Genomic DNA, 27,534 nt, shown 5'->3' with positions numbered 1-27,534 from the left:
CCTCAAGTTGATTGTTTGCTTTGTATTATTCTGCTACCTGATTCTTTACAGATCATGGCTTACAATAAAAGTAATAGTAAAAAGGGTAGGATGCGTGGTTGGTTGAGTGTCATTCTAGTTATTGTGTGTGCAATAATAATTATAGGTGTGATTGTGGGAATGCCATGGATGAATAACCAAGTGACTGACAATGCTTCAAATTCTGAGACTGCTATATTAACACCATGGGAGAAGTTTGAGCAGGATGCAAAATACTTACATGCAGGAACTAATTCAAAAGGGGAACTATCTACTAACGTCTTCTATCGCTTGCTGAATGAGTATGTTGACACAATGGATGCAAAGAATTGTTATGTATTCACAAAGATTCCTACGTCAGTACAAGAAGGGGTCACTTACCATAGTCTACCTTTAACTTATGGGATAAGCTGTAGTTTACTACTAATAAGATTCTATGATCAAGAACATGTGCAATACTTCTACTCTAATTTATAAGTGGTGTTCTCTTTTGTGCCTGTGATTCAGTTTTTAAACAAATTAGCTAAAGAACATAGCTTAAAATTAGTTAGGGGTTTCTTTGAGCCGACGCTGACATTTGGGGCAGCTTATGCGCACCGCAATAATCTAACCTGCTTATTAACACCTGTAGAAGAGAGCTTCTTAGATCATACTGATGATAGACGCAAAGCACTGAAAGAAAGGCTAGAAAAAGGGTTAGAGAAACGCACATATGCAAATGATTATGCTTACACCGCAATAAAGACACAGGGCAAATTAGCTATAGATGCATTACATGTAGGTAGGCTTTGTATATATAGGCCGGAATCTGAACATGACACTTTATTTGTGGGAACGAGGAATGCAGGCATGTGTTTTTGTTTCAGAGTAAGTGGACATTCATGTTAAATGGACAGGAGCCAGCGATCCCTGGGATCTATTATATATGTGGACGTAATGCTTATTACCGTCTCCCTAAGGGATGGTATGGGACGACTTAAAGCAAATTCCTAAAATGTCTGAAATACAACACATTGGACAAAAGAGAGAGACAGCGGCTGCTGTCGTTGGTGACATATTTGGAGCCATAATTCCTTCAGTAGGGGTTATCCTAAACTCCATAAAGATTCGAAAGTTGTCTACTATTGTGGATAACATGCTGACAAACTTCACAGGGGCTATACTACTGATGGATACTGAACTTGCTGCGGAAAGAGCTATGACTCTTCAAAATCGACTTGCTTTCGACATTCTTTTAGCGAATAGCGGCGGAGTCTGTAGGATGCTTAATGAGCGCCATTGTTGTGCATTATTACCAGATAACACCAAAAAAAATTGAGGTATGCTTACTAACCTAACAAGAGATAGTGCAGATTTGAAGGAACTGAAGGAACCTGGAGTTTGGGAGAAAGTTGGGAAAGGAATTACCAGAGTAGGGAATTGGTTTAGTAATATTTGGAATGGGGTTCTTGCAAAAATATTAGGGGGTCTATTGATTGTCCTGATTTGTTTATTGGGACTATAGTTATCATGCAAAGTTAATGATAGAATTAAGAAAAATCTGACAAAACGAAGCAAAAGAAATGAAGAAAATGAAAGAGAGAAAATGTTTAATGAAATTTGGGAAAGCTCACACAAGGGGCAAGATCTCGAAATGAGAATAATGCGGAAAGTGAAAAATTGAGAAGGGAAAGGTTTGTGTGATGACAAAGGTCATCAGAGGAGGGACTGAGAGAGCATAGCATATATAATCAATATTAACATGAAATGTTTATGAACTAATGTATAATAATGCCGCATAGAAAATGTATTAATGTTTTGCTAAAACGTGTGCTTGAAATGTGCCCACAGGGAGTGGCCACCAATGTATACGGCGACTAATGAAAATGACTAATGTTGATTAATTATTGATAGTTTTACACTAATTATTAATGGTTATATTGATACATTTTTGCTAATGAATCATTAGGCCTTAGTTAGCATGAGTCGAGGCCTAGCTGCCTGACTCTCATATTAAATGCGTTTTTCTAACATGCAGTGTGCTGACTTGCTAAAGGACATGAACTCTTTTTTTCTCCAAACTAGAAGCTGAATGTAACTGTAGTAGATCCGTTCTCATGAAATTCGTCTTGCTTGTAGAAACATTTTAGCTGAATGCAACACTGTAGATTAATGTTAGGTACAAGGTCGCCTAAACCAGTACGGACAATGGAGCCACTGACAGAAGATGCGCAAAGAATCACAAGAGGATGAAATCATACCGGACATTCTACCTCTAAAGACGTCAATCATAACAACCAATAAAATGCATGAGAACTGTTATGGGGTGACAAATTTGATGAGCTAATTTAAAGTTAATTGGCTAAAGATAGTGGGGTGCAACCCCTTTTCCAACTAGATTTTAGGGGAATGTACAACAAAAATGGGATAAAAACCCTTGACACCAGGAAGTAAATTAGACTGGAGAATGGAGAATAAGAGACTAGGACATAGAACGAGGGGAGATGCTGATGCGATTTGCTATGATCTAGACACTTTGGGCCTGATTACAACTTTGGAGGAGGGTTTAAATCCGTCCCAAATGTGACGGATATCCTGCCCACCGTATTACGAGTTCCATAGGATATAATGGCCTCGTAATACGGCGGGTGGTATATCTGTCACATTTGGGACGGATTAACACGCTTCTCCAAAGTTGTACTCAGGCCCTTTGTCACTCTGATTAAGTGACTTGCTAAATTTTAGTTAGAACCATCCTTGTCCTTAGATTGCCCATTTATACCTTACCTCCTTATGAGGGAAGTACCCTTTGCCCTTCCTGCCTGAGCTGAGTTCCTGACTGATGGCGAACCAACTGATGTCCTGAGGACGAAGACAAAACCTGAGTGCTGACCCAAAGACGGAAGGTTACTATATGACAATGAAATTGTAATTGTCTGTTTGCTTTTCCTTTCTAGCTACCAACTGCTAATTTTTGACAGAGACCATAGCTAAATGTTTTCCAAATTGGTGTTACTAAATTGTTTTGCATGAAGCCCAACATGCCAATGCTAATATGAGGTTACTTAAGAGGGTTCACTAAACTGACGCAAATAGACAAATGACTGAATCTATGCTTTGCTGAATAACGTGATGGTGATGCTCTGCTAAGGATAACCTATGCTGACGCCGTGCTATGTTCTAATATTCGTGATTCTTGCTTTGATGAAATCTTACCAGAGTTATCATATCGTGAACATGCTAATGTGCTTCTTGATATTGAGATTCATAAACTTGCTAGTAGAATTGTAATCAATAGGGAATAAGTACCATAAAATTCCTACTAAACTGGTGTGGTTATTCATGACTGAAAGGTCATGGTGGTTTCCTGAGTTTTATTAATGTCTTTGGCTAAGGTGAATTGCATTGTTATATTAAATATTGATGACATTATTGACGTATTGATTGACATGTTGATAAGCTATCTCGTCCTAAGGTGTCTTCAATCAGGGTCAAAAGATTCATTGGCCTAAAACGAGTCCCAAAGTGAGTAAATTTGTCATAAAGGGACACATTAACACCTCCATCCTTTCCTGTATCTTTTCTCCCCCTTTTTTTTGTTTCTCCTATATCTCTCCATCCTTTCCCTATCTCTCCACTCCTTTTATTCACTCTCCCCTGGACCTTTTCTTCCTTTCCTTTATCTCTCACCCCTGTATCCCTCCATCCTTTCCTGTATCTATTCTCTCCCTTTATTTAATCTACTCTGTCTATCTCCATCATTTCCTGTATCTCTTCTTTCCCTTTATTTGCTCTCCCCTGTATCTCTCCATTTTCTCCTGCATCTCACCACCCCCTTTATTGGCCCTTCCCTGTATCCCTCCATTATTTTCTGTAACTCTTCTACCCCTTTATTTCCTCTCCCTTGTACCTTTCCTTCCTCTCCTGTATCTCTTCTCCCCTTTATCCTTTCCCCTATATCCCTCCATCCTTTCCTGTTTCTGTACTCCCGCTTTATTTACTTCCACTGTACCTCTCCATCCTTTTCTGTGTCTCTTCTACCCACTTATTTGCTCCCCCGGTCCCTTCCATTCTTTCCTGTATCTCTGAACCCCATTTATGTGCTCTCCTCTGTACCTCTCAATCCTTTTCTGTATCTCTCCACCCCCTTTATTCGCTCCCCCTGTATCTCTCCACCCTTTCCTGTACCTCTTCTACCCCTTTATTTGCTCTCTCCTGTTCCTCTCCATCCTCTCCTGTATCTCTTCTCCCCATTTATTTCTGCTCCCCTATATCCCACCATCCTTTCCTGTATCTGTACTCACTCTTTATTTTCTTTCCCTTGTACCTCTCCATTCTTTTGTGTATCTCTTCTACCCACTTATTTGCTCCCCCTGTACCTCTCCACCCTTTCCTGTATCTCTTCTACCCCTTTATTTGCTCTCCCCTGTACCTCTCCATCCTCTCCTGTAGCTCTTCTCCCCCTTTATTTTCTCTCCCCTGTATCCCTCCATCCTTTCCTGTATCTGTACTCCCTCTTTATTTGCTTTCCCCTGTAGCATGCTCTCTCCCTTAAAACATGGTAACCTGGAATCATACCTGATTGGACTATTAATTTACTTATAAGTCCCTAGTAAGGTGTACTTTATGTGCATAGGGCTGGTAAATTAAATGCTACTAGTGGGCCTGCAGCACTGGTTGTGCCACCCACTTAAGTAGCCCCTTTTTCCTTGTCTCAGGCCTGCCATTGCAAGGCCTGTGTGTGCAGTTTCACTGCCACCTCGACTTGGCATTTAAAAGTACTTGCCAAGCCTAGAACTCCCCTTTTTCTACATATAAGTCACCCTTAAGGTGTGCCCTAGGTAACCCCTAGGGCAGGGTGCTGTGTAGGTAAAAGGCAGGACATGTACCTGTGTAGTTATATGTCCTGGTAGTGTAAAACTCCTAAATTTGTTTTCACACTACTGAGAGGCCTGCTCCCTTCATAGGCTAACATTAGGGCTGCCCTCATACACTGTTGAAGTGGCAGCTGCTGATCTGAAAGGAGCAGGGAGGTCATATTTAGTATGGCCAGAATGGTAATACAAAGTCCTACTGACTGGTGAAGTCGGATTTAATATTACTATTCTAGAAATGCCACTTTTAGAAAGTGAGCATTTCTTTGCACTTAAATCCTTCTGTGCCTTACAATCCACGTCTGGCTGGGCTTGGTTGACAGCTCCTTGTGCATTCACTCAGACACACCCCAAACACAGGGTACTCAGCCTCACTTGCATACATCTGCATTTTGAATGGGTCTTCCTGGGCTGGGAGGGTGGAGGGCCTGCTCTCACACAAAGGACTGCCACACCCCCTACTGGGACCCTGGCAGACAGGAGTAAACTGAAAGGGGACCTGGTGCACTTCTTAGCCACTCTTTGAAGTCTCCCCCACTTCAAAGGCACATTTGGGTATAAAACAGGGCCTCTGCCCTACCTCATCAGACACTTGCTGGAGAAGAAACCTGAACCAGAAACTACATCCTGCCAAGAAGAACTGCCTGGCTGCTCAAAGGACTCACCTGTCTGCTTTCTACAAAGGGCTACTGCCTTGCTGTTGCCCTGCTGCCTTGCTGAACTCTTGTCTGGCTGTGAAAGTGCTCTCCAAGGGCTTGGATAGAGCTTGCCTCCTATTCCCTGAAGTCTCAGGACCAAAAAGACTTCTCTCTTTTACTTGGACGCTCCGTGCGCCGAAAATTTCGACGCACAGCTTGTTTCGCGGCGAGAAAAACGCCGCACACCGACGCTGATCAACGCAACGCTCTTGGGACGATCGAAGATCCGACGCACGGCCTTGCAAGGACAACGCCGCCCGACCTCTAGAGGAGAAATCGACGCAACGCCTGCCGTATGATCGTAATTTCAACGCGCAGCCCCGCAGATCGAAGTCTAGAGGAGAAATCGACGCAACGCCTGCCGTGAGATCGTAAATTCGACGCGCAGCCCCGCAGATCGACGCCCAGCCGGAGAACAAGCAGGAAAACCCACGCACAGACCCGGGACATCTGGTAATCCCCGCGATCCACAGAAAGAGACTGTCTACGCGCCGGAAAACGATGCCCGACTTCCCTGCGTGAAAAATAACGACGCAAGTCCGTGTGTGCTGAGGAGAAATCGACGCACACATCCTTTTTCCACGCACCTCTTCTCTTGTGGCCCTCTGAGGAGATTTTTCCACTCCCAACCAGGTACTTGTGCTTGAAAGAGACTTTTTTTATATTCTAAAGACTTAAGACACTTTGGCCCTGATTTTAACCTTGGCGGACGGCGGAGGCCGTCCGCCAAGGTTCCGCCGCCAAATGACCGCACCGCGGTCACAAGACCGCGGCGGCCATTCTAACATTTCCTCTGGGCCGGCGGGCGCTCTCCAAAAGAGCGCCCGCCGGCCCAGAGGAAATGCCCCTGCAACGAGGACGCCGGCTCAGAATTGAGCCGGCGTAGTTGCAGGGGTGCGACGGGGGCAGTTTGCACCCGTCGCGTATTTCAGTGTCTGCATGGCAGACACTGAAATACTTTGCGGGACCCTCTTACGGGGGCCCCTGCCGTGCCCATGCCATTGGCATGGGCACGGCAGGGGCCCCCAGGGGCCCCGCGGCACCCCCTACCGCCATCCTGTTCATGGCGGGTTTTCCCGCCATGAACAGGATGGCGGTAGGGGCTGTCAGAATCCTCATGGCGGCGGAGCGCGCTCCGCCGCCATGAAGGATTCCCCCGAGCAGCGGTAAGTCGGCGGGAGCCCGCCGACTTGCCGCTTCTGACCGCGGCTGAACCGCCGCGGTCAGAATGCTCGTGGGAGCACCGCCAGCCTGTTGGCGGTGCTCCCGTGGTCGGTGGCCCTGGCGGCCACCGGCCGCCAGGGTCAGAATGACCCCCTTTATATCACTTTTCAGTGATATCTCTACAATTTCCCATTGCAACTTTATTCTTTTTGACCTACAATTATCCTGATAAATATTATATATTTTTCTAAACACTGTGTGGTGTATTTTTGTGGTGCTATATGGTGGTATTGTATGATTTATTGCACAAATACTTTACACATTGCCTTCTAAGTTAAGCCTGACTGCTCGTGCCAAGCTACCAGAGGGTGGGCACAGGATAATCTTGGATAGTGTGTGACTTACCCTGACTAGAGTGAGGGCTTTTGCTTGGACAGAGGGTAACCTGACTGCCAACCAAAAACCCCATTTCTAACATTGGTGATCAGCGGTGAGGATAGGACTTGTATTTCTGCAGTGACATACAGTAGCTAAGTATTTCACTACCTACCCACAGTTGAAGGTCAACTTGGTTTTTATCTCTTCTTGAAAATCCGTTTTTTTTTCCTGACAATTTTCAAAAACTAAATCCTCACTCAACATGTCTCTGACTGGGTCTCAGACTGGGGACTTTGACCTAGTCCAGTTGGATACATACACGGTCAAACAATTAAGAGGATTCTGCAGGGCATTAAGGGTACCCACCCAAGGGGCCTCCAGAAAGGAGGACTTTCAAGTGGCGCTGAGGGCCTGGGCAGAAGCCCATTTAGAGGATGATGAGGAAGGGGAGCCAGAAAATGGCCCCTCAGAAGGATTTTCACTATCTATGGATGGTGTTACCACTGCAATTGTGCATCCTTCCAGACCAGGGAGCAGTGTCTCCATGCAAAGCCTGACCGCAGAGGAAAGGAGAGAGGAAAGGGAGTTCCAATTGCAAATGGCAAAACTGAAAATTGAGGCGCAACAGGAGGAGAGGAGGGCAGAAAGAGAAGCCAAACAAGCTGAGGCTGAAAGAGCAGCCAAACAAATTGAAGCTGAAAGAACAGCCAAACAGATTCAAGCAGAAGCTGAAAGGGCAGCCAAACAAGCAGAAGCTGAAAGAGCAGCCAAACAAGTGGAAGCTGAAAGAGCTTTGGCTGAAAAGAAACTATTGTTGGCTCATGAACTGAGTCTCAAGGAGCTGGAGATCAAGGCAAGACAGTCTGAATCCAGCAATAATGGTGGCAGCATACAGACAGGACCTGCTGGAGAAAAGAAGGTTCGTATACCCAAAAATGTGGTGCCCAGTTTTGTGGTGGGAGATGACATAGATAAATGGTTAGCTGCTTATGAAGTTGCACTAAGGGCTCATGAGGTTCCTGAAGGGCAATGGGGGGTAGCTCTGTGGGGTTATGTGCCGCCATTGGGGAGGGACACACTTCTCACATTGGATCCACCGGATCAAAACACATACCCACTCCAGAAAGCCACTTTACTTGCCAAGTTTGGGCTGACCCCTGAGGGATACCGTCAGAGGTTCAGGGACAGCACCAAACAAACCACACAAACATGGGTAGATTTCTTTGATTTCTTTAGTAAGGCACTGAATGGATGGGTGCGGGGCAACAAAGTAGCAGATTATAAAGGTTTATATGACTTGATCCTGAGAGAGCATATGCTTAATGTTACTTATACAGATTTGCGCCAGCACCTAGTGGATAGTAAGCTGACTGATCCCAGGAAGCTTGCTGAGGAGGCGGACCTCTGGGTTAGCACCAGAGTGTCCAAAAAGGTACCTGGGGGGGACTCCCACAAAGGTGCTCAGGGTTCCCAACAGAAGAAAGAGGGGGGAGATAAACTTACAGATAAGGAACTCTCTAAAGGCCCCCAAAAGAATTCCCAGGGAGGGGGTGGCAACCCTTCCTTTTCCAAATTTGGGAAAAAGCCAGGGACATTTGACAAGTCAGGAAAATCTAGCCCCAAATGCATGGAGTGTTACCAATATGGTCACTACAAAGGCGATCCACAGTGCCCCAAGAGGGCACCGTCCACTACCGGACAGGCACCTGGGTTGACTAGTGTAGCACTTGGGGGGGAGATGGACCCAACTAGCTTTGGGGAGCAGGTAGAGATTTCCCTAGTGTCCCTGGGAGAAGGAGAAATGGTGCCCAAGGCCCACATGCCCAGAAATACTTCCAAGTACCGGCAGTGGGTCACCATTGATGGGCAGAGGGTGGAGGCTCTGCGTGACACAGGAGCCAGTATGACTACTATCAAGAGTCAGCTGGTGTCAGCAGAGCAGATAGTACCTAATACATTCCACCAGGTCAGAGTCGCTGACAATCGCGAGAGTCACCTACCGGTGGCTCTGGTTCCCTTTGAGTGGGGGGGGGTCTCTGGTACTCTGAAAGTAGCTGTGAGTCCTGCCATGCCTGTAGATTGTCTGTTAGGCAATGACCTTGAGCACACTGCTTGGAAAGAAGTGGAGCTCAGGTCTCACCTGGAGATGTTAGGGTTACCTGAGTGGGTCTGCATGACCACACGGTCCATGGCTGACCGAGAGGGAAGTCAAGGGCATCTGGAGCCTGGAACGATGGCCCAGAGAGCTGCCAGGAGGAGGGACCAGGGGTGCGGGAAACCGGCCCCAGCTGTTCCCACAGTGGCTGACGGGGCTCCTGAGGAGGAGGCTCCCGAGCCAACTGGGGAAGACATTGCCGCCCTAGGTGACTTACCTGAGCTTTCTGGCTGGCAAGTGGAGGGTGGACCCACCAGGGAGGAATTCTGCAAGACGCAGAAAGAATGTCCCACTCTAGAAGGTTTGAGGAAACAAGCCTCAAACCAGGCAGCAGGCGACGCCTCTGGCGATCACCACCTATATTGGGAGAATGATCTCCTCTACAGTGAGCCTAAGGTTCCGGGCTTTGGGGCAGCACGTATGCTGGTGGTCCCCCAATGTTACCGAACCTTCCTACTGGGTCTGGCTCACGACATTCCCCTGGCAGGACATTTGGGGCAGGGCAAGACCTTTAACAGGCTTGTCACCCACTTTTATTGGCCCAAAATGAGGACACACTCAGACAAGTTCTGCAGATCCTGTCCTACCTGCCAGGCCAGTGGTAAAGCAGGAAAGAGGGTTAAAACCCCCCTGATTCCACTTCCTGTCGTTGGCACCCCCTTTGAAAGGGTGGGCATCGACATTGTTGGTCCCTTGGACCCCAAAACTGCCTTAGGCAACAGGTTCATCCTGGTTTTGGTGGACCATGCCACCCGTTACCCAGAGGCAATCCCTCTGAGGACAGTAACTGCACCGGTGGTGGCCAGAACCCTGATGTGGATATTTACCCGTGTGGGATTCCCCAAGGAAATAGTGTCTGACAGAGGCACTAACTTCATGTCTGCATACATGAAGTCTCTGTGGGATGCGTGTGGTGTAACTTACAAGTTCACCACACCCTATCACCCCCAGACGAATGGTCTTGTGGAGAGATTCAACAAGACCCTGAAAGGCATGATTGGTGGCCTCCCTGAGGCCATGAGGCGGAAGTGGGACGTCCTCTTACCATGCCTTCTCTTTGCTTACAGAGAGGTCCCCCAGAGAGGGGTAGGGTTCAGTCCCTTTGAACTTCTCTATGGGTACCCTGTCAGGGGACCCTTAAGCATTGTCCAGGAGGGATTGGAGAAATCTCCAAAGACACCCCCTCAGGATGTGGTCAGCTATATGTTGGCCCTCCGCAACCAGATGACCCGCTTCTGGAAAGAAGCCCAAGATAACCTTGAGGCCAGTCAAGAGGTGATGAAACAATGGTATGACCAGAAGGCCACCCTGGTAGAGTTTCAACCTGGAGACAAAGTGTGGGTAATGGAGCCAGTAGAGCCCAGAGCTCTCCAGGACCGCTGGTCTGGCCCATTTGAAGTAAAGGAGCGGAAAGGGGAGGCCACTTACCTAGTGGACCTCAAAACCCCTAGGAATCCCCTAAGGGTGCTCCATGTGAACCGACTAAAAGCTCATTTTGAGAGGTTGGAGATCAACATGCTTCTGGTCACAGATGAAGGAACGGAAGAGGAGAGTGAACCTCTCCCCGACCTCCTCTCTGCCCAAGAAGGTGATGGGTCAGTAAGCGGGGTCATTCTGTCTGACTCCCTGACTCTAAATCAGAAAGGAGACTGTTATGAGCTGTTGGAGCAGTTCTCCCCCCTGTTCTCCCTTACTCCTGGGCTGACCCACCTCTGTGTTCATGATATTGACACCGGTGACAGTCTCCCTGTGAAAAACAAAATTTACAGGTTGTCGGATAAGGTGAAGGCCAGCATCAAGGAGGAGGTCTCCAAGATGTTGACTCTAGGGGTCATTGAGAAATCCAGTAGTCCCTGGGCCAGCCCAGTGGTATTGGTCCCTAAGGCTACTGCCCCAGGTGCGAAGCCAGAACTCCGGTTCTGTGTGGACTACCGGGGTCTCAACTCAGTCACACGGACTGAGGCTCACCCCATCCCCCGAGCTGATGAGCTCGTGGACAGGCTAGGCGCTGCCAAGTTCCTGAGTACGTTTGATCTTACTTCAGGGTACTGGCAGATCGGCCTAACTGAGGGGGCCAAGGAAAGATCCGCATTTTCAACCCCGGATGGCCATTACCAGTTCCGGGTGATGCCGTTTGGGTTGAAAAATGCCCCCGCTACCTTCCAACGGTTGGTTAACGGGGTCCTAGCTTGCAAGGATGCCTTCTGTGCAGCCTACCTGGATGACATAGCTGTCTACAGTTCCAGCTGGGAGGAACACCTGCTTCACCTCAAGGAGGTGCTTCAGGCCCTGCAACATGCAGGCCTGACCATCAAGGCCAGTAAGTGCCAGATTGGGCAGGGTTCCGTGGTGTACTTAGGACACCTTGTGGGTGGTGGCAAGGTGCAGCCACTCCAGGCCAAGATTGAAACTATCAAGGCCTGGCAACCACCCCGAACACAGACGGAGGTGAGAGCCTTTCTAGGCCTCACAGGATACTACCGCCGATTTGTCAAGGGCTATGGTACCATTGTAACACCCTTGACAGAACTCACTTCCAAGAAGCAACCTAGGTTGGTGAATTGGACAGAGGCTTGTCAGAAAGCCTTTGACGCCCTGAAGGAAGCCATGTGCACGGCCCCCGTACTCATGGCCCCTGACTACTCCCAGGAATTTATCGTGCAGACAGACGCTTCAGAGCATGGCATAGGGGCAGTCCTAGCACAGCTGAATGAGGAGGGCAGGGATCAACCGGTAGTCTTTATTAGCAGAAGGCTATTACCACGGGAACAGAGGTGGAGTGCTATTGAACGAGAAGCTTTTGCTGTGGTCTGGGCACTGAAGAAGCTAAGACCCTACCTGTTTGGGACTCACTTCCGGGTTCAGACAGACCACAGGCCCCTCAGATGGCTCATGTAGATGAGGGGTGAGAATCCAAAACTCTTGAGGTGGTCCATTTCACTACAGGGGATGGACTTTACGGTGGAACATCGCCCAGGGGTTGACCACGCCAATGCTGATGGTCTCTCCAGGTACTTCCGCCTTAGCGATGAGAGCTCCCAGGAGGTCGGGTAGCTCTCCCCACTTTCAGCTGGGGGGACACATGTTAGACCTCCGGTCCGGCACGTAGGTAACCCCCATGGTATTCCCTTTGGCGTGAGTGTGACTACAAGGGAAAACCCCCCCCCGGTTCTAGCCAGACCAGAGGCAACACGCCCCCAGCTCCGGGGCCTACCCCACCGTGAACTACCTGTTCAGGTAGGACACTCACGTTTATTTTGAGCACCGTATTGATTACACGTGCTCCGACCCTGACGAATGCCCCTGACCTACCAGCACTTAGTGAGGGCAGAAACATGTTGGTCATGTACAACCCCTTTTAGACTCCAAGAGACATTATCCTCTAACGAGCCTTTCCCCTTAGTTTTAGTCTTACCAACATGCACCACTATTAAAATTAATAAGAGCCACCGGTGACATGTTAGGTAATTTTATTATTCACCCCCTCTGGATCACTGTAATTATCCAGTCAATTTAATTTCAGCACTCCCTCTGGTTCTTTTAACCAGAGGTCGAGTCCGCCTGAGTAGTATCATCTTACTTAGGTGGGGCTAGGTGGTCATATGATGAAGCATGACACTACTATGTGTGTGAGACCACCTAGTCCGTAAAGGAAAATCCCCCGTCATTCCTGTAGGTCAACACAGCACCCCTTATCCAGCAATCTTAAATAACCAGACACTGGTTAAAAGACTAACCCAGTCTTACCCCGTGTTCCCACTACCCACACCTTTTGTGATTATATAGTTTCTTTTGGGAAGCGGTGTGGGTTAGCCTTGCTTCCCTTGCTCTCTTTCTGTGTATTTGTTTTTAATCAAGAAAATGCCCACTTTCTAAAAGTGGCATTTTCAAACTAACAATCTAAAAACCACCTTCAAATTGTGAATTCAGAGACCCCAAACTCAAAATTTCCATCTGCTCCCAAATGGAATCTGCATTTTAATGATATTTAAAGGCAGCCCCCATGTTAACCTATGTGAGAGATAGGCCTTGAAACAGTGAAAGCTGAGTTTAGCAGTATTTCACTGTTAGAACATGTAAAACACATCAGTACATGTGCCACCTTAAACATACACTGCACACTGGCCATGGGGCTACCTAGGGCCTACCTTACGGGTGCATTACATGTAGAAAAGGGGATGGTTTAGGCCTGGCAAGTGTGTACACTTGCCAAGTCGAATTGGCAGTTTAACACTGCACACACAGACACTGCAGGGCAGGTCTGAGCCACGTTTACAGGGCTACTCATGTGGGTGGCACAACCAGTGCTGCAGACCCACTAGTAGCATTTGATTTACAGGCCCTGGGCACCTCTAGTGCACTTTACTAGGGACTTACTAGTAATTCAAATATGCCAATCAGAAATAAGCCAGTTACACATACAATTTACAAAGCAGCACTTGCACTTTAGCACTAGTCAGCAGTGGTAAAGTGTCCTGAGTACCAAAAACAGCAAAAACAGAGACCAGCACACAGTCAAAGCATGGGAGAAGAGGCAAAAAAGACAGGGGAGACCACGCCAAGTATGCCAGGTCTAACACTAGCCAATGAAGTAAACTACAACTGGTGCAGGGTAGCTCCCCCACCAACTTTCTGGACCCCAGTGCCAGTGCATCAGCTGCAGTGGTTGCAGCTAAGCCTGTGCCTTAACTGCTGTCAGGTGTTAATGCTTCAAACATCACTGGTGTGGTGGCAACCCCAAGGAGCCAGAGACCAATTGCTTGATAGAACAAATGTTAATAATTAAATCTATCAGATGATACCTTCCCCTTAAGCCCCATAGATGCTGATGACGTTTTGCGTTATATATGGCCTTTTCAAGCTTAAGAGGAGTGAACAATTCTCGCTTTCTGGTTGGAGAATATTAAGGTCCAGCTTGACAGTGCAGTTGTTACCAGACAACTAAGTGAGAACACCAGGAAAGGGGTTTTGGTCCCGCTCACATGTTGGGAGCCTGGAGTACCTGCTTTCATTGGGAGGAAGTTGTGTACTTCCTCATAAAATGCAGCCTCTTCACAGAACTATAATCATTCTGTTTATTTATCTATCTGCCTGACGATTAACTTTCAAGGGTACACACATGATATTAAATTGTCTTAGATAACTAGAAAATGTATGGTGTTTATCTCTGGCAAAAGCAAAGATGGGAGGAGGGCAGTCATTAACTTACACAGATTTTTAGGTCTGGCTTGAGAGTGCCACTGTCAGCTAATCTTTTAACCTACACCAATATTACTCTACAGTTATTTGCTTCTACACACATACTTACCATTCCCATGCTAACTAGTTGTAATTCTTAAAATGACCATACTACATTCTTTTAAAGCCAGCCCTATTGGCATTGCCAATCCTTGTTTACTTATTTACAGACACATCCTGATAGAATATAGAGCCACTTCCAGGTACCTTAAGGGGTGTACGTTCTGCATTAGAAGTATGCAAACTTCAAAGGAAAGTCTCTGTTCTTCACACGATCCTGCCTTTGCCATACCAGGCTCCAGACTGACACCAGGGGATTGGAGAATGCACTGTGTGAGGGCAGGCACAGCCCATTCAGGTGCAAGTGATCACTCCTCCCTCCACTCTAGCTCAGATGGCCCATCAGGATATGCAAGCTACTCCCCAGCTCCTTTTGTCTCACTGTCTAGAGGGGATTCACAAACAGCCCAACTGTCAGTCTGACCCAGACAGGCAATCCACAAACAGGCACGGAATGGCTTAGTCAAGAAAATGCCCACTTTCCAAAAGTGGCATTTTCAAACTAACAATCTAAAAACCACCTTCACTCAAAGATGTATTTTCAAATTGTGAATTCAGAGACACCAAACTCCAAATTTCTATCTGCTCCCCAAGGGAATCTACACTTTATTGATATGTAAAGGCAGCCACCATGTTAACCTGTGTGAGAGATAGGTCTTGCAACAGTGAAATCTGAGTTTAGCAGTATTTCACTGATAGGACATGTAAAACACATCAGTACATGTGCCACCTTAAACACACACTGCATCCTGCCCATGGGGTTACCTAGGGCCTGCCTTACGGGTGCATTACATGTAGAAAAAGGGAACGTTTAGGCCTGGCAAGTTCCCATGCTAACTGTTGGAAAATGGGTTATTGGTAGGGCAGGTAGGTACCTACACCTAGCAACAAGCCACTAACCTCCACATAGGTACAGTTAGGTCTCAGTAAATTAATCCCAGCTCAACCCTTGGTAGCTTGGCAACGAGCGTCAAGGCTTAACTTAGGAGACAAAGTGTAAAGCATTCAAATATCACAAAACAGTAATTAAATAAAACACAGGAAACAGTTTAAAAATCCAAAACCAATTTATAAAAATAGTTTATATTTTTATCTTTAAAATGACACAAAAACAATTAAAATCGGTTCAGGGGAACCGGAGATATGAATTTTTAAAGAATTATTACTTTTCTAGCGCTTAGAAACAAAAAGCGCCAATCGGGTCATCTGGTTGCACCTCGACCGGGGCAAAGTCAAACTTTCAGGCCGACCGCGATGGAGCCCTGCTCGGTTACAGGTCGCGGGAGGCCTCGGTTAAAAAGTTACCTTCTGACTTAGTCTTTATTTTGAAGTTTTTCTTCACCGGGACGAACCTGCCAGTTGAATCCGACCTCCTGGAGCCCTTGTCCGGATACGCGATGTGGGTTTCCTCGGTGGAGACTTTGACCTTCGGACTTAGTCGTTTTTTCGAGATGAAAATCCTTCGACCGGGGTAAACCTGGATCTTGATCCGACGTCCATGGAGCCCTTCTCGGATACGATGGCTGGGAGGTCCCGGTCAACTTTTTACGTTCGGACTTAGTCTCTTTTTTGGATGTTTTTCTTTACCGGGACGAACCACGAAGTCAGGCCGGGTCGCGGTTGAGGCAAGCCGGCTAGAATTTCCGCGGCGGGTCGGTCCCTCTCTGGAGCTTTTTTCCAAAAATTCTCAAATCTTTTCCAAACTTCTGGGGCTTCACCCAGATGTTTTTTTAAGGTTCTTTTGGGGTCCACAGCTCACCCCAAGGGTCCAGAAGTTCTGTGATGGTCCTTGGGGGGTGCGGACTTCAACTCCCAGAATGCACCTGGCGCAAACTCCTTTTTGGCCACTGGACAGTGGTCAGCTGGTCGCTTTCTTCAGGAGTTGGTGCAGGGGACTCTGGTTTAGCAATTTTTAACCTGTAGCAAACAGGGAGTCCCTCCTTGAACCAGTTGAAGCCAGGCAAAGTCCTTCTTGTGGTGAAGCCCAAGTGTGCAGCTGGTGCAGTCCTTCTGAGTGCAGGGTCCAGGTGCAGGCCAGGGGTCCAGCAGGGCAGTCCTTCTTCTCCTTAAGTTCCTTTCTTGTTGAATTCTGGAGGGGATCTGAGGCGTGGGGGCAGGTCTGCCAGTTTTATCCTTGCTCCTGGGTGAAAAGCAGGGGGGCCCTGGTTCTCCAAACAGGCACAGGGTCGTCCCCCTGTGATGACCACTTCCTGGGAAGTGTGGCAAAAATCCATCCCAGAAGGCAACAGTCTCTAAAAATCCAACATGGATGAATCTGATTTTTGGAGGTTACATCTGGCTGAGCCCACCCACTGGTGTGGCTAAAAATCATAAACACACCCCTCTCCTGCCCTCTCCTAATCTAATCAAGGGGGCACCTAGCTGTCTGGGGTTGCAGGATGTGGGGGTGTTGCTGGGTGCTGCAAATGTCCTTCTCTGCCTTTGAAGACCAGTTTGGCAGCCCTCCCCCTTCCTGCCTCACCATCTGCTGAGGGGAGATTCTCTCCCCCAAGCACATTCCTTTGTGTGAAGCCTGGCCACTTCACACCTCATCAAGGCAGCCTGGCAGAAGCTGCTGCAGGCTGGCCAATCAGAGCACAGCAGCAAAAACAATGCAGAGCTGAAATTGGCAACTTTTTAGGTAAAGTCTAAACTTTTTACCTGAACTAGTTATATTAAATCCAACAACTGGAAGTTGTAGGATTTATTACAACAATTAATTTGAAACCAAATTCTTGGTATGCAACATTTAAGGAGACTTTAAAATTTAAAATAAAGTCTGCCCATTCTAGCCTATGAAGGCCATTTACTTCAATGAGGGAAAAACGAATTTGGCTGTTTTTACCTCACCAGGGCTTATAAATCTATTTGTATAAAGTCCCTGCTTATAGTTACATGGCACCCAGCCCTAGGGGCACATAGGGCACACCTTAGGGGTGACTTATATGTAAAAATAAGGTAGTTTAAGACTTTGGAAGTACCTTTAATTCCAAAGTCGAATTTGCATATAACTTTAATTTAAAAGCAGCCAGCAAGGCAGGCTTGCTTTTAAAATGACACTGGGCACCTCAGCAATGCACCTAGGTGTGCACCACCTATGCTGTGGTCCCTAAACCTACATGCCCTACCATATACTAGGGACTTATAGGTAGGTTAACTTAGCCACTTATAATTAGCCTAATTTGCATATCCATTTTACACAGAGCACAGGCCCTGGGACTGGTTAGCAGTACCCAGGGCACCTTTAAAGTCAGGAAAACACCAGCAAAAAGTGGAAAATGGGGGCAAAAAGTTATGGGGCCTCTGCAATCAGCCCTGTTTTCTCACACAACCCCCCCCCAGCCCACACGCCCAGGAGACTCAGCCCAACCCTGGGAGAGTCTTCCTGGCTTGTTAGGCGAGGAAGACAGTGAAGAAAACTGGCTGTCCCTTTGCAGGGCCTACTCTGCCTTATATCCTCCTGTCAGGGTCACTCCCTATGGGTAGTGAAGCCATTCCAACAGTAAAAGGACCCAACACAAACTGAAACTTTCCTCTAGGGGGGTCTTCCTCCTTTCTCTCTGCCAACTTGGGTAGTGAGGTGCCCACCTCCCCTACTCCAAACTTTGCTAGGGCAACACCTAGCTTACCCAAAGAGGTCATCCAACACTTGAGCAACCCCACCATGACCAACAGGGTCAGGGGGCCTACTTTGCTATTGGCCCTGGGGTCTGCCTCCCAGGCCAAGTACAGTGCTGCCTGGAAGGCTAGCACCCAGCAGAGGCTACTGACAGCTGTCAGTACCCAGAACCACACCCTAAGCTCTCCACTGACAGGTGGCTGAGCTGCTTTAGGGGCATCTTTGGGGTCCTGGCACCCCTCTTGCTGTCTAGAGTGGGGGGCTACCACCTCCTGTGGCAGACACCCTCCTTCCACTCTCTCTTCTGTCAGTGCAGGGGCAACACCTTGCATCTGGACAGCTGCCTGACTACTCAGGACTTCCTTGGGGTCAGGTGAGGCCTCACCAGTGCCAACTCTGGGCTCCCCCCCTACTGGGGCAGAAGGCCTTTGGCTCCCTGGAACTCTCTTTAAGAGTGGCTTACCCTTCCTTTTCTTCTTTCCTTTTCTTGGGGACCCCTGTCTCCTAACTGTAGGGACTGACTCCCCAGGACTTTGGGTTGGGGGGGCGCCCTGGGCGACCACCCCATCTGTGACCAGACTCACCTCTGGGAGGTCATTGCCCAGGATACAATCTAGGGGAAGGTCAGCACTGACTACCACCCTAATCCAGTCAAGGATACCCTCCCTCTATAGGGGCACTATGGCTACAGGTTTGGAGGTGACCTCCCCTGTGGCTATCCTGACTTTCTTTGTCTTTCATGGGACATACATGTCTGGGGTCACTAACCGGTCACTCACTATAGTGTGACTGGCACAGGTGTCTCTCAGGCCAGTGGTAGGGATCCCATTCACTTGAATGTGGTGGAAGTGCCTACTCCCACCCTCAGGGATCACCAGCTTACCATCTGGTCCTGTCTCCCAGCACAATGCTAGGAGGACTTCATCATCTGAGGAATCCTCCTCTATGGCTACACTGGACAGCCCAGTGCTAACCACCTTCCTTGGACAGGCTGCATCTCCTCTGAAGTGACCTGTCTGCTGACAGTCAAAGCAAGCCCTACTGTCCAAGAGTTTTTTTAACCCTGGGTCTCCCTGTCTCTGCTTGTCAGAGTGGGAGTGGGATTTACTCTCCTCCTTCTTAGGGTTCTGGGGTACAGAGGGAGTCTCTGTGGTGGGCTTACCACCTCCCTCCTTAGGTTTTTGGGGACCTGTCCCTCCCTTCTTGGAGTCTCCCCCCTGGGACTTGACAACCACCCTGGTTCTCAACCACTCATCAGCTGCCTCCCCTAGCTCTCTAGGGTTGGTCTGCTTAGAGTCCACTAGATGCTGGCGTAACCTTTCTTGGGTACAATTGGTCAAGATGTGCTCTCTCATGATCAGATTGTATAACCCCTCATAAGTATCTACTTTGTTACCAATAATCCAGCCCTCTAGTGCCTTTAGTGAAATGTCCACAAAGTCAACCCAAAACTGGGTACTGACCTTCTGGGTGTCCCTGAACTTCATTCTATATTGCTCTGGGGTCAGACCAAACTTCTTGGCTAAGCACCTCTTCATACTAGGGTATGAATCTGCCTCCTCCCCCCTTAAGGTCAGAAGCCTATCCCTCCCTGAGTTGGGGACCAACTCCCACAAAAGGGAACCCCAGTATTGAGGCCTAACCCTTTTCATTTGGAGTGCCCTCTCAAAGGCCCCCAGCCACTTATCTATGTCATCCCCCTCTACATAAGCAGGAACTACCCCCTTGGGTAATCTGGGGCAAACTCCCCCACCCATGGACACCTCAGCTTCTTTATCGCTGCTTCCATCTCTTTTCTCTTTGTATGCCCACTTTTTCTTTTCTAGGGCCAGCTTCTCTGCTTCCAAAGCTATGTATGCTAGCTGGGCCTCCAGCTCTCTTTCTCTGACGGATGGGTTCTCTCCTCCTGAAAGGACCCCCTTCCCACCACTAGCTTTGGATCTGCCCCTAGTGACTGTATTTACTGAGGACCGTTCTTCCTCGTCCTCACTTAGGGTCAGATGCCTTCCCTCCCCTGAGTGGTTAGAGCTTGCATCCTCCCTTCTTTCTCCCTCCTCTGGAGCTTCTTCTGACTCTACCTCTTGGGCCTCAGCCCATGCTGTCAGGGATGTGATCAGGATTTGCTTCCTGAGATCAGTGGTTGCAGGCAACCCTCTTTCAATACACAACCCCCTAAGCTGGACTACTGTCAGTGTGGGTAGGCTAGCCAGATCAAGCTCCATGGTTCCCTAGTTTTGTGTCAACAAAAACTTTTTGCAAAAATTGGAAACAAGAATTTAGAAAAATTACAAAAATTCAATAATTGAAATTAATCCAAATTAAAAATTAAAAAAATGTTTGCACTAGGACAATTTAAAGGATTTTTAATTTGTTTTACCTAAAACTGTAACGTGATATTGAACACAAGTACAGGATCCCGTCGCTGCTTCCAATTATGTTGGAAAATGGGTTATTGGTAGGGCAGGTAGGTACCTACACCTAGCAACAAGCCACTAACCTCCACATAGGTACAGTTAGGTCTCAGTAAATTAATCCCAGCCCAACCCTTGGTAGCTTGGCAACGAGCGTCAAGGCTTAACTTAGGAGACAAAGGGGGTGATTCTGACCGCGGCGGTAATTACCGCCATGGCGGAGGTCGGCGGTAGCACCGCCAACAGGCTGGCGGTGCACCGCCGGGCATTCTGACCGCGGTGGTACAGCCGCGGCCAGAAGCGGAAAGCCGGCGGGGTACCGCCGACTTTCCGCTGCCCGTGGGAATCCGCCATGGCGGCGCAGCTTGCTGCGCCGCCATGGGGATTCTGACACCGCTTACCGCCATCCTGTTCCTGGCGGTTCGCCCGCCATGAACAGGATGGCGGTATGGTGTGCCGTGGGGCCCCTGGGGGCCCCTGCAGTGCCCATGCCAATGGCATGGGCACTGCAGGGGCCCCCGTAAGAGGGCCCCACAAAGAATTTCAGTGTCTGCTTTGCAGACACTGAAATTCGCGACGGGTGCAACTGCACCCGTTGCACCTTCCCACTCCGCCGGCTCCATTCTGAGCCGGCTTCCTCGTGGGAAGGGGGTTTCCCGCTGGGCTGGCGGGCGGACTTTCGGCGGTCGCCCGCCAGCCCAGTGGGAAAGCCAGAATGACCGCCGCGGTCTTTTGACCGCGGAGCGGTCTTTCGGCAGGAACCGCTTGGCGGGCGGCGACCGCCGTCCGCCGCGGTCAGAATCACCCCCAAAGTGTAAAGCATTCAAATATCACAAAACAGTAATTAAATAAAACACAGGAAACAGTTTAAAAATCCAAAACCAATTTATAAAAATAGTTTATATTTTTATCTTTAAAATGACACAAAAACGATTAAAATCGGTTCAGGGGAACCGGAGATATGAATTTTTAAAGAATTATTACTTTTCTAGCGCTTAGAAACAAAAAGCACCAATCGGGTCATCTGGTTGCACCTCAACCGGGGCAAAGTCAAACTTTCAGGCCGACCGCGATGGAGCCCTGCTCGGTTACAGGTCGCGGGAGGCCTCGGTTAAAAAGTTACCTTCTGACTTAGTCTTTATTTTGAAGTTTTTCTTCACCGGGACGAACCTGCCAGTTGAATCCGACCTCCTGGAGCCCTTGTCCGGATACGCGATGTGGGTTTCCTCGGTGGAGACTTTGACCTTCGGACTTAGTCGTTTTTTCGAGATGAAAATCCTTCGACCGGGGTAAACCTGGATCTTGATCCGACGTCCATGGAGCCCTTCTCGGATACGATGGCTGGGAGGTCCCGGTCAACTTTTTACGTTCGGACTTAGTCTCTTTTTTGGATGTTTTTCTTTACCGGGACGAACCACGAAGTCAGGCCGGGTCGCGGTTGAGGCAAGCCGGCTAGAATTTCCGCGGCGGGTCGGTCCCTCTCTGGAGCTTTTTTCCAAAAATTCTCAAATCTTTTCCAAACTTCTGGGGCTTCACCCAGATGTTCTTTTAAGGTTCTTTTGGGGTCCACAGCTCACCCCAAGGGTCCAGAAGTTCTGTGATGGTCCTTGGGGGGTGCGGACTTCAACTCCCAGAATGCACCTGGCGCAAACTCCTTTTTGGCCACTGGACAGTGGTCAGCTGGTCGCTTTCTTCAGGAGTTGGTGCAGGGGACTCTGGTTTAGCAATTTTTAACCTGTAGCAAACAGGGAGTCCCTCCTTGAACCAGTTGAAGCCAGGCAAAGTCCTTCTTGTGGTGAAGCCCAAGTGTGCAGCTGGTGCAGTCCTTCTGAGTGCAGGGTCCAGGTGCAGGCCAGGGGTCCCGCAGGGCAGTCCTTCTTCTCCTTAAGTTCCTTTCTTGTTAAATTCTGGAGGGGATCTGAGGCGTGGGTGCAGGTCTGCCAGTTTTATCCTTGCTCCTGGGTGAAAAGCAGGGGGGCCCTGGTTCTCCAATCAGGCACAGGGTCGTCCCCCTGTGATGACCACTTCCTGGGAAGTGTGGCAAAAATCCATCCCAGAAGGCAACAGTCTCTAAAAATCCAACATGGATGAATCTGATTTTTGGAGGTTACATCTGGCTGAGCCCACCCACTGGTGTGGCTAAACATCATAAACACACCCCTCTCCTGCCCTCTCCTAATCTAATCAAGGGGGCACCTAGCTGTCTGGGGTTGCAGGATGTGGGGGTGTTGCTGGGTGCTGCAAATGTCCTTCTCTGCCTTTGAAGACCAGTTTGGCAGCCCTCCCCCTTCCTGCCTCACCATCTGCTGAGGGGAGATTCTCTCCCCCAAGCACATTCCTTTGTGTGAAGCCTGGCCACTTCACACCTCATCAAGGCAGCCTGGCAGAAGCTGCTGCAGGCTGGCCAATCAGAGCACAGCAGCAAAAACAATGCAGAGCTGAAATTGGCAACTTTTTAGGTAAAGTCTAAACTTTTTACCTGAACTAGTTATATTAAATCCAACAACTGGAAGTTGTAGGATTTATTACAACAATTAATTTGATACCAAATTCTTGGTATGCAACATTTAAGGAGACTTTAAAATTTAAAATAAAGTCTGCCCATTCTAGCCTATGAAGGCCATTTACTTCAATGAGGGAAAAACGAATTTGGCTGTTTTTACCTCACCAGGGCTTATAAATCTATTTGTATAAAGTCCCTGCTTATAGTTACATGGCACCCAGCCCTAGGGGCACATAGGGCACACCTTAGGGGTGACTTATATGTAAAAATAAGGTAGTTTAAGACTTTGGAAGTACCTTTAATTCCAAAGTCGAATTTGCATATAACTTTAATTTAAAAGCAGCCAGCAAGGCAGGCTTGCTTTTAAAATGACACTGGGCACCTCAGCAATGCACCTAGGTGTGCACCACCTATGCTGTGGTCCCTAAACCTACATGCCCTACCATATACTAGGGACTTATAGGTAGGTTAACTTAGCCACTTATAATTAGCCTAATTTGCATATCCATTTTACACAGAGCACAGGCCCTGGGACTGGTTAGCAGTACCCAGGGCACCTTTAAAGTCAGGAAAACACCAGCAAAAAGTGGAAAATGGGGGCAAAAAGTTATGGGGCCTCTGCAATCAGCCCTGTTTTCTCACACTAACTAGTTGTAATTCTTAAAATGACCATACTACATTCTTTGAAAGCCAGACCTATTGGCATTGCCAATCCTTGTTTACTTATTTACAGACACATCCTGCTAGAATATGCAGCCACTTCCAGCAACTATAAGAGGTGTAAGTTATGTAGCATTCAACGTATGGGTCATTCATCGAACTGTCCTGATACATACATGGCATGACCCCAAGCAGTGAGGATAAAACCACGCAAATGTCTGGTTGAATGTGTCTGTTATTTCAAGTCTCTTGCGAGCAGGGACTCTGACGCATCATGGGCTTGTTTTGAATTCTGACTACAAGAGAGTAATGTCGAACCTGAGTTTAGTGAAGAGATGTGTGGTTTAGAAAGACCCGATACTACCAGATTTTCATTCAAAACATACGTTTGAAGGATTTTCCAAATTTACCAGGATGTATTTGAGGCAGGTTCGTAGGAAATGAACAATTGGATGGTGTAGGGAGTAGCGTCGAGAGCCATTGGTGGATTTTAAGTATGAAGGAGATGGGGGCACAGCACCTTACAGGATCCCCACCTCCCCCAAATGCAGGTTTCATTATGTCACATTGTAACGCTGGAATGTTGAGAGCTGCATTAAAGGAAATGAAGGGGCTCTGGGCTTATAATGGCTGGTAGAAGCCTGGAGCACCAACATTCCAATGTGTGTCTTCATGTTTCTCACTTTTTAATTCAGAAAATTCAGTCCTCAGTGGGTGGAATGTTCAAATAGCCTAAGAAGCCCTTCTTCCTTGGGCTATAGTGGTTGGTAAGTTCGGCTCCCTCGTTATAGGCCCTAACTTGGGTTCAGGACCTTTAACAACCAGTGTAGCCCTCAGCAGTGGGCTATAAGGCTATAATATACCACAGCCCCGGGGTCGACGGTGGTCCAAGCTACCAATCCATGCCATGGAAAAACAAACTGCCACAGAGCAAGAATCTGGTCATTTTGTATCTCCTACTGGTATGGGAGGCATGCCTACCTGCTCCAAGTTATCAACAAATTCACATTCTGTCAATTTAGTTACAAAAATTAACAGGGGGAATTTGAGTTTGACCAATAACATCCACAGATGCAACAGAACCAATCAAATGTTGTCAGTACTGTTTTAATGCCTGTAATTTGCTTGCATACCCCTGCACTCTGTTATCATATGCAATACAATCAATAAATAATGTTTGGGAATTAAGTCAGAGAGCAGGGGGCTCACCTGCAGTCATCAAAGCGTAGAGGAAGCTGAGGCATGTGATGAAGGTCTTCATGGCGACGAAGAGGACGGAGCTGGATATGCAGACCTCGGAATCAGAAGTTCTTGTATCTTGTGCTCACTCGCCTGGGGAGATGCTATTTATACATTTACCTACTTCTCTGAGGGAGTCTCCGACGAGGCCACGTGCCTCAGGCGTATTTCCATCATCGGTGACACCTACCATGCTGCTGCTCCTCTCGTTTGCAACACAAATAATTGTGTGTACATGAGGGGAGGGGCTACTCTCCCTGCCCTGCCTCCCCTCTTCCCCGTCTTCTCAAATCTCTTCGATACGTTCACGTTGACACTCAGATACACCCCAGGCACCGTACTGGGCCAGTCAGGGGTGTAACAGAGGCCCCCACAGCCCCTGCAATGCGGGCGTGTACCCATACTGGTGGGAGCCCCTCAGCCACTGTGGATGTGTGTGGGGGGGCCATTCGTCATATCTCACGCGTTGTTACTCCATTGGGGACTGTGAAAGCTCTGTGCTGCAGAGCGCCCTTAAAGCGCACATCTGGTGCCATGATTGAAATGATGGAACGGAAATTAAATGAACACACGTTTATAGTGAGCAATATAAAAATGACCTCTAGCAACTGCAGAGAACCATATAAAGAAGGGGGTGGCGCAGAATCCTGGCTTGCATTAAAGTGGGAGCTGCTTGCAAACATTAGAGAGTGTCTTCCCCAGTGAGAGAGGCGACGGGTGCCACCGTCGACACCTCCCTGTGCAATCAGCCTGACGCTTGTAGTAACGGGTCCTGAAAGAGGACCGACATTAGTTACAGGGGTCACAAACACGTGCACATAGCTACTCGGCGCGCAAGCTTAATTTACCCAAGAAAATATATTTTCCGTATGGAGAAAAGAGGTAAGCAAGTTTGTTTGGACTTTTTCTTGTTTCTGATGCATAAGTACCTTTCTGCGCATCTTTGCACGAGAACAGATAACGCTGAAAAATGTCCGCCATTCCGCTACAAAAGTGCATCCATCCCACGTTTCCAGACCTAACTTTAACATTTTCATAATTCCAATAGTTTATAGCCATGCTTGGGAACCAACCTGTGTGAGCAGGTTTCGGTTTTTTCTGGCAGTCGCTCCCAGGAACTTAATAGTAAACGGGAGAGTGTTGTGTACAATTGGAGATTGCATTTATAATTGAAAGATTTTAATTTTGAAACATCTCAGATCTGCCTCCCTCCTTGAAGGTATTTCTCTAAGTCTCTCTACCCGCCCGCTCTCCGGGTCTCATGCGACCAAGCAGCCTGAAACCAGGCACGTTGTGTTGAGTCGCGGCATTACAAATGTTTTTTTTTATTGGGAATACACATGACAAGCCTTCGCATCATGCCCTTGGACCGGCTCCAAGGCTCAAATATATTATCAAGATGATTTATGCCTAAAGTTTTGCCAGCATGTTGGTAAGGTAGGGTTCCGCCCTTATGTTGCTAGAATGTATTCCCTGGTTTATGTAGCGCTTGCTCTCGATTTCATCTACTTTTGGCACTACACTAGCAAAACTACGGCCAAGTGATAATATAGTTTACAGCAATTCCGGATTAGGCAGGTTGATCTTGTGCTGATGTTATTTTGTCCTCTGGTCAGCAGATTCTATTTTGCACTTTTCAGGAGCTGGAAATGGCAGTGAAAAGTCGTACTTAGAGCAGATCAATGTAGTGGGGCCCTGATAGTGAAGAAAGAGGACATTATTCGGCTTTGGTTTTAATGGGATCAATCAATCAGAGTTTGTAAAGCGCTACTACTCACCTGTAAGGGTCTCAAGGCGCTGGGATGAGGATCGCCCGTTCTGACATGTGATCATATGTAAATGGCAGTGGTATATGTATTATCTTTTCATCGCCTTGTTTCTGATGACCTGTGTGTGACATGTATGACCAAACATGGGTCTTGTGCCACTATAAGTAAGCTCACTTGGCTGATGGGCTCTAATAATTGCAGAACTGGTCCTGGGATGCTTGTGTTCAGGCTCAGAAGACCTGGCCTGGCAGTTCAGGCTGGACTCTTTCCCATGATGCAGAGTCAATACTGATTTGCGTATAGCTAGGCCCAAACTGAGGAAATATGGTGGGCAAAAAAACGATGGATTGTCATGCTGCCCCAAGTAATTGCCAGTGGCTGAGATTAATTCAAGAATTCCATCCATCACCCTTTTTTGATACCCTAAGTGGTATATTCATTAAACACGTTATGTACTGTGCTCAGCAAGCATTCACTCTTCACAACTGTTTTCAGATAAAAATATTTCTAAATATTGACATCAGACAATGGGGCTATTCTAAAATATAAAATGGGAAATTTTCATAACAATAGCTTATTTTTGCATAGCACCTCACTGTGCACAGATACCCAGTTCATTGGTACCCAGTCTACTAACTTTAGGTGGATGGAGGGCTGAGCAGCCTAGCTGAGAGTCAGACTTGTAACTTACAGATCACAGCAGACATCAGTCATGAGCAATTAACTCACAGAACCCTTCTGCAGCAGGAAGCTTTAACTTTAATTCATT

At 47.7% G+C, this 27,534-nt stretch overlaps 1 protein-coding gene across 1 annotated transcript in view; it reads right to left on the bottom strand.

Annotated features, from left to right (window-relative positions):
• LOC138246609 (phospholipase A2 inhibitor and Ly6/PLAUR domain-containing protein-like) overlaps positions 1 to 25,143 on the bottom strand; it is a 168,035-nt gene extending 142,892 nt beyond the window's left edge. The window contains exon 1 of the mRNA XM_069201309.1: positions 24,967 to 25,143. Within this exon, the coding sequence (XP_069057410.1) occupies positions 24,967 to 25,018 (52 nt within the window). The 5' untranslated portion in view covers positions 25,019 to 25,143. The remainder of the gene's footprint in view (positions 1 to 24,966) is intronic.
• Positions 25,144 to 27,534: the final 2,391 nt, after the last annotated feature.

This window comes from Pleurodeles waltl, chromosome 7, assembly GCF_031143425.1.
Source record: "Pleurodeles waltl isolate 20211129_DDA chromosome 7, aPleWal1.hap1.20221129, whole genome shotgun sequence".
NCBI lineage: Eukaryota > Metazoa > Chordata > Amphibia > Caudata > Salamandridae > Pleurodeles > Pleurodeles waltl.
This window is presented reverse-complemented; position numbering and strand designations above follow the sequence as displayed.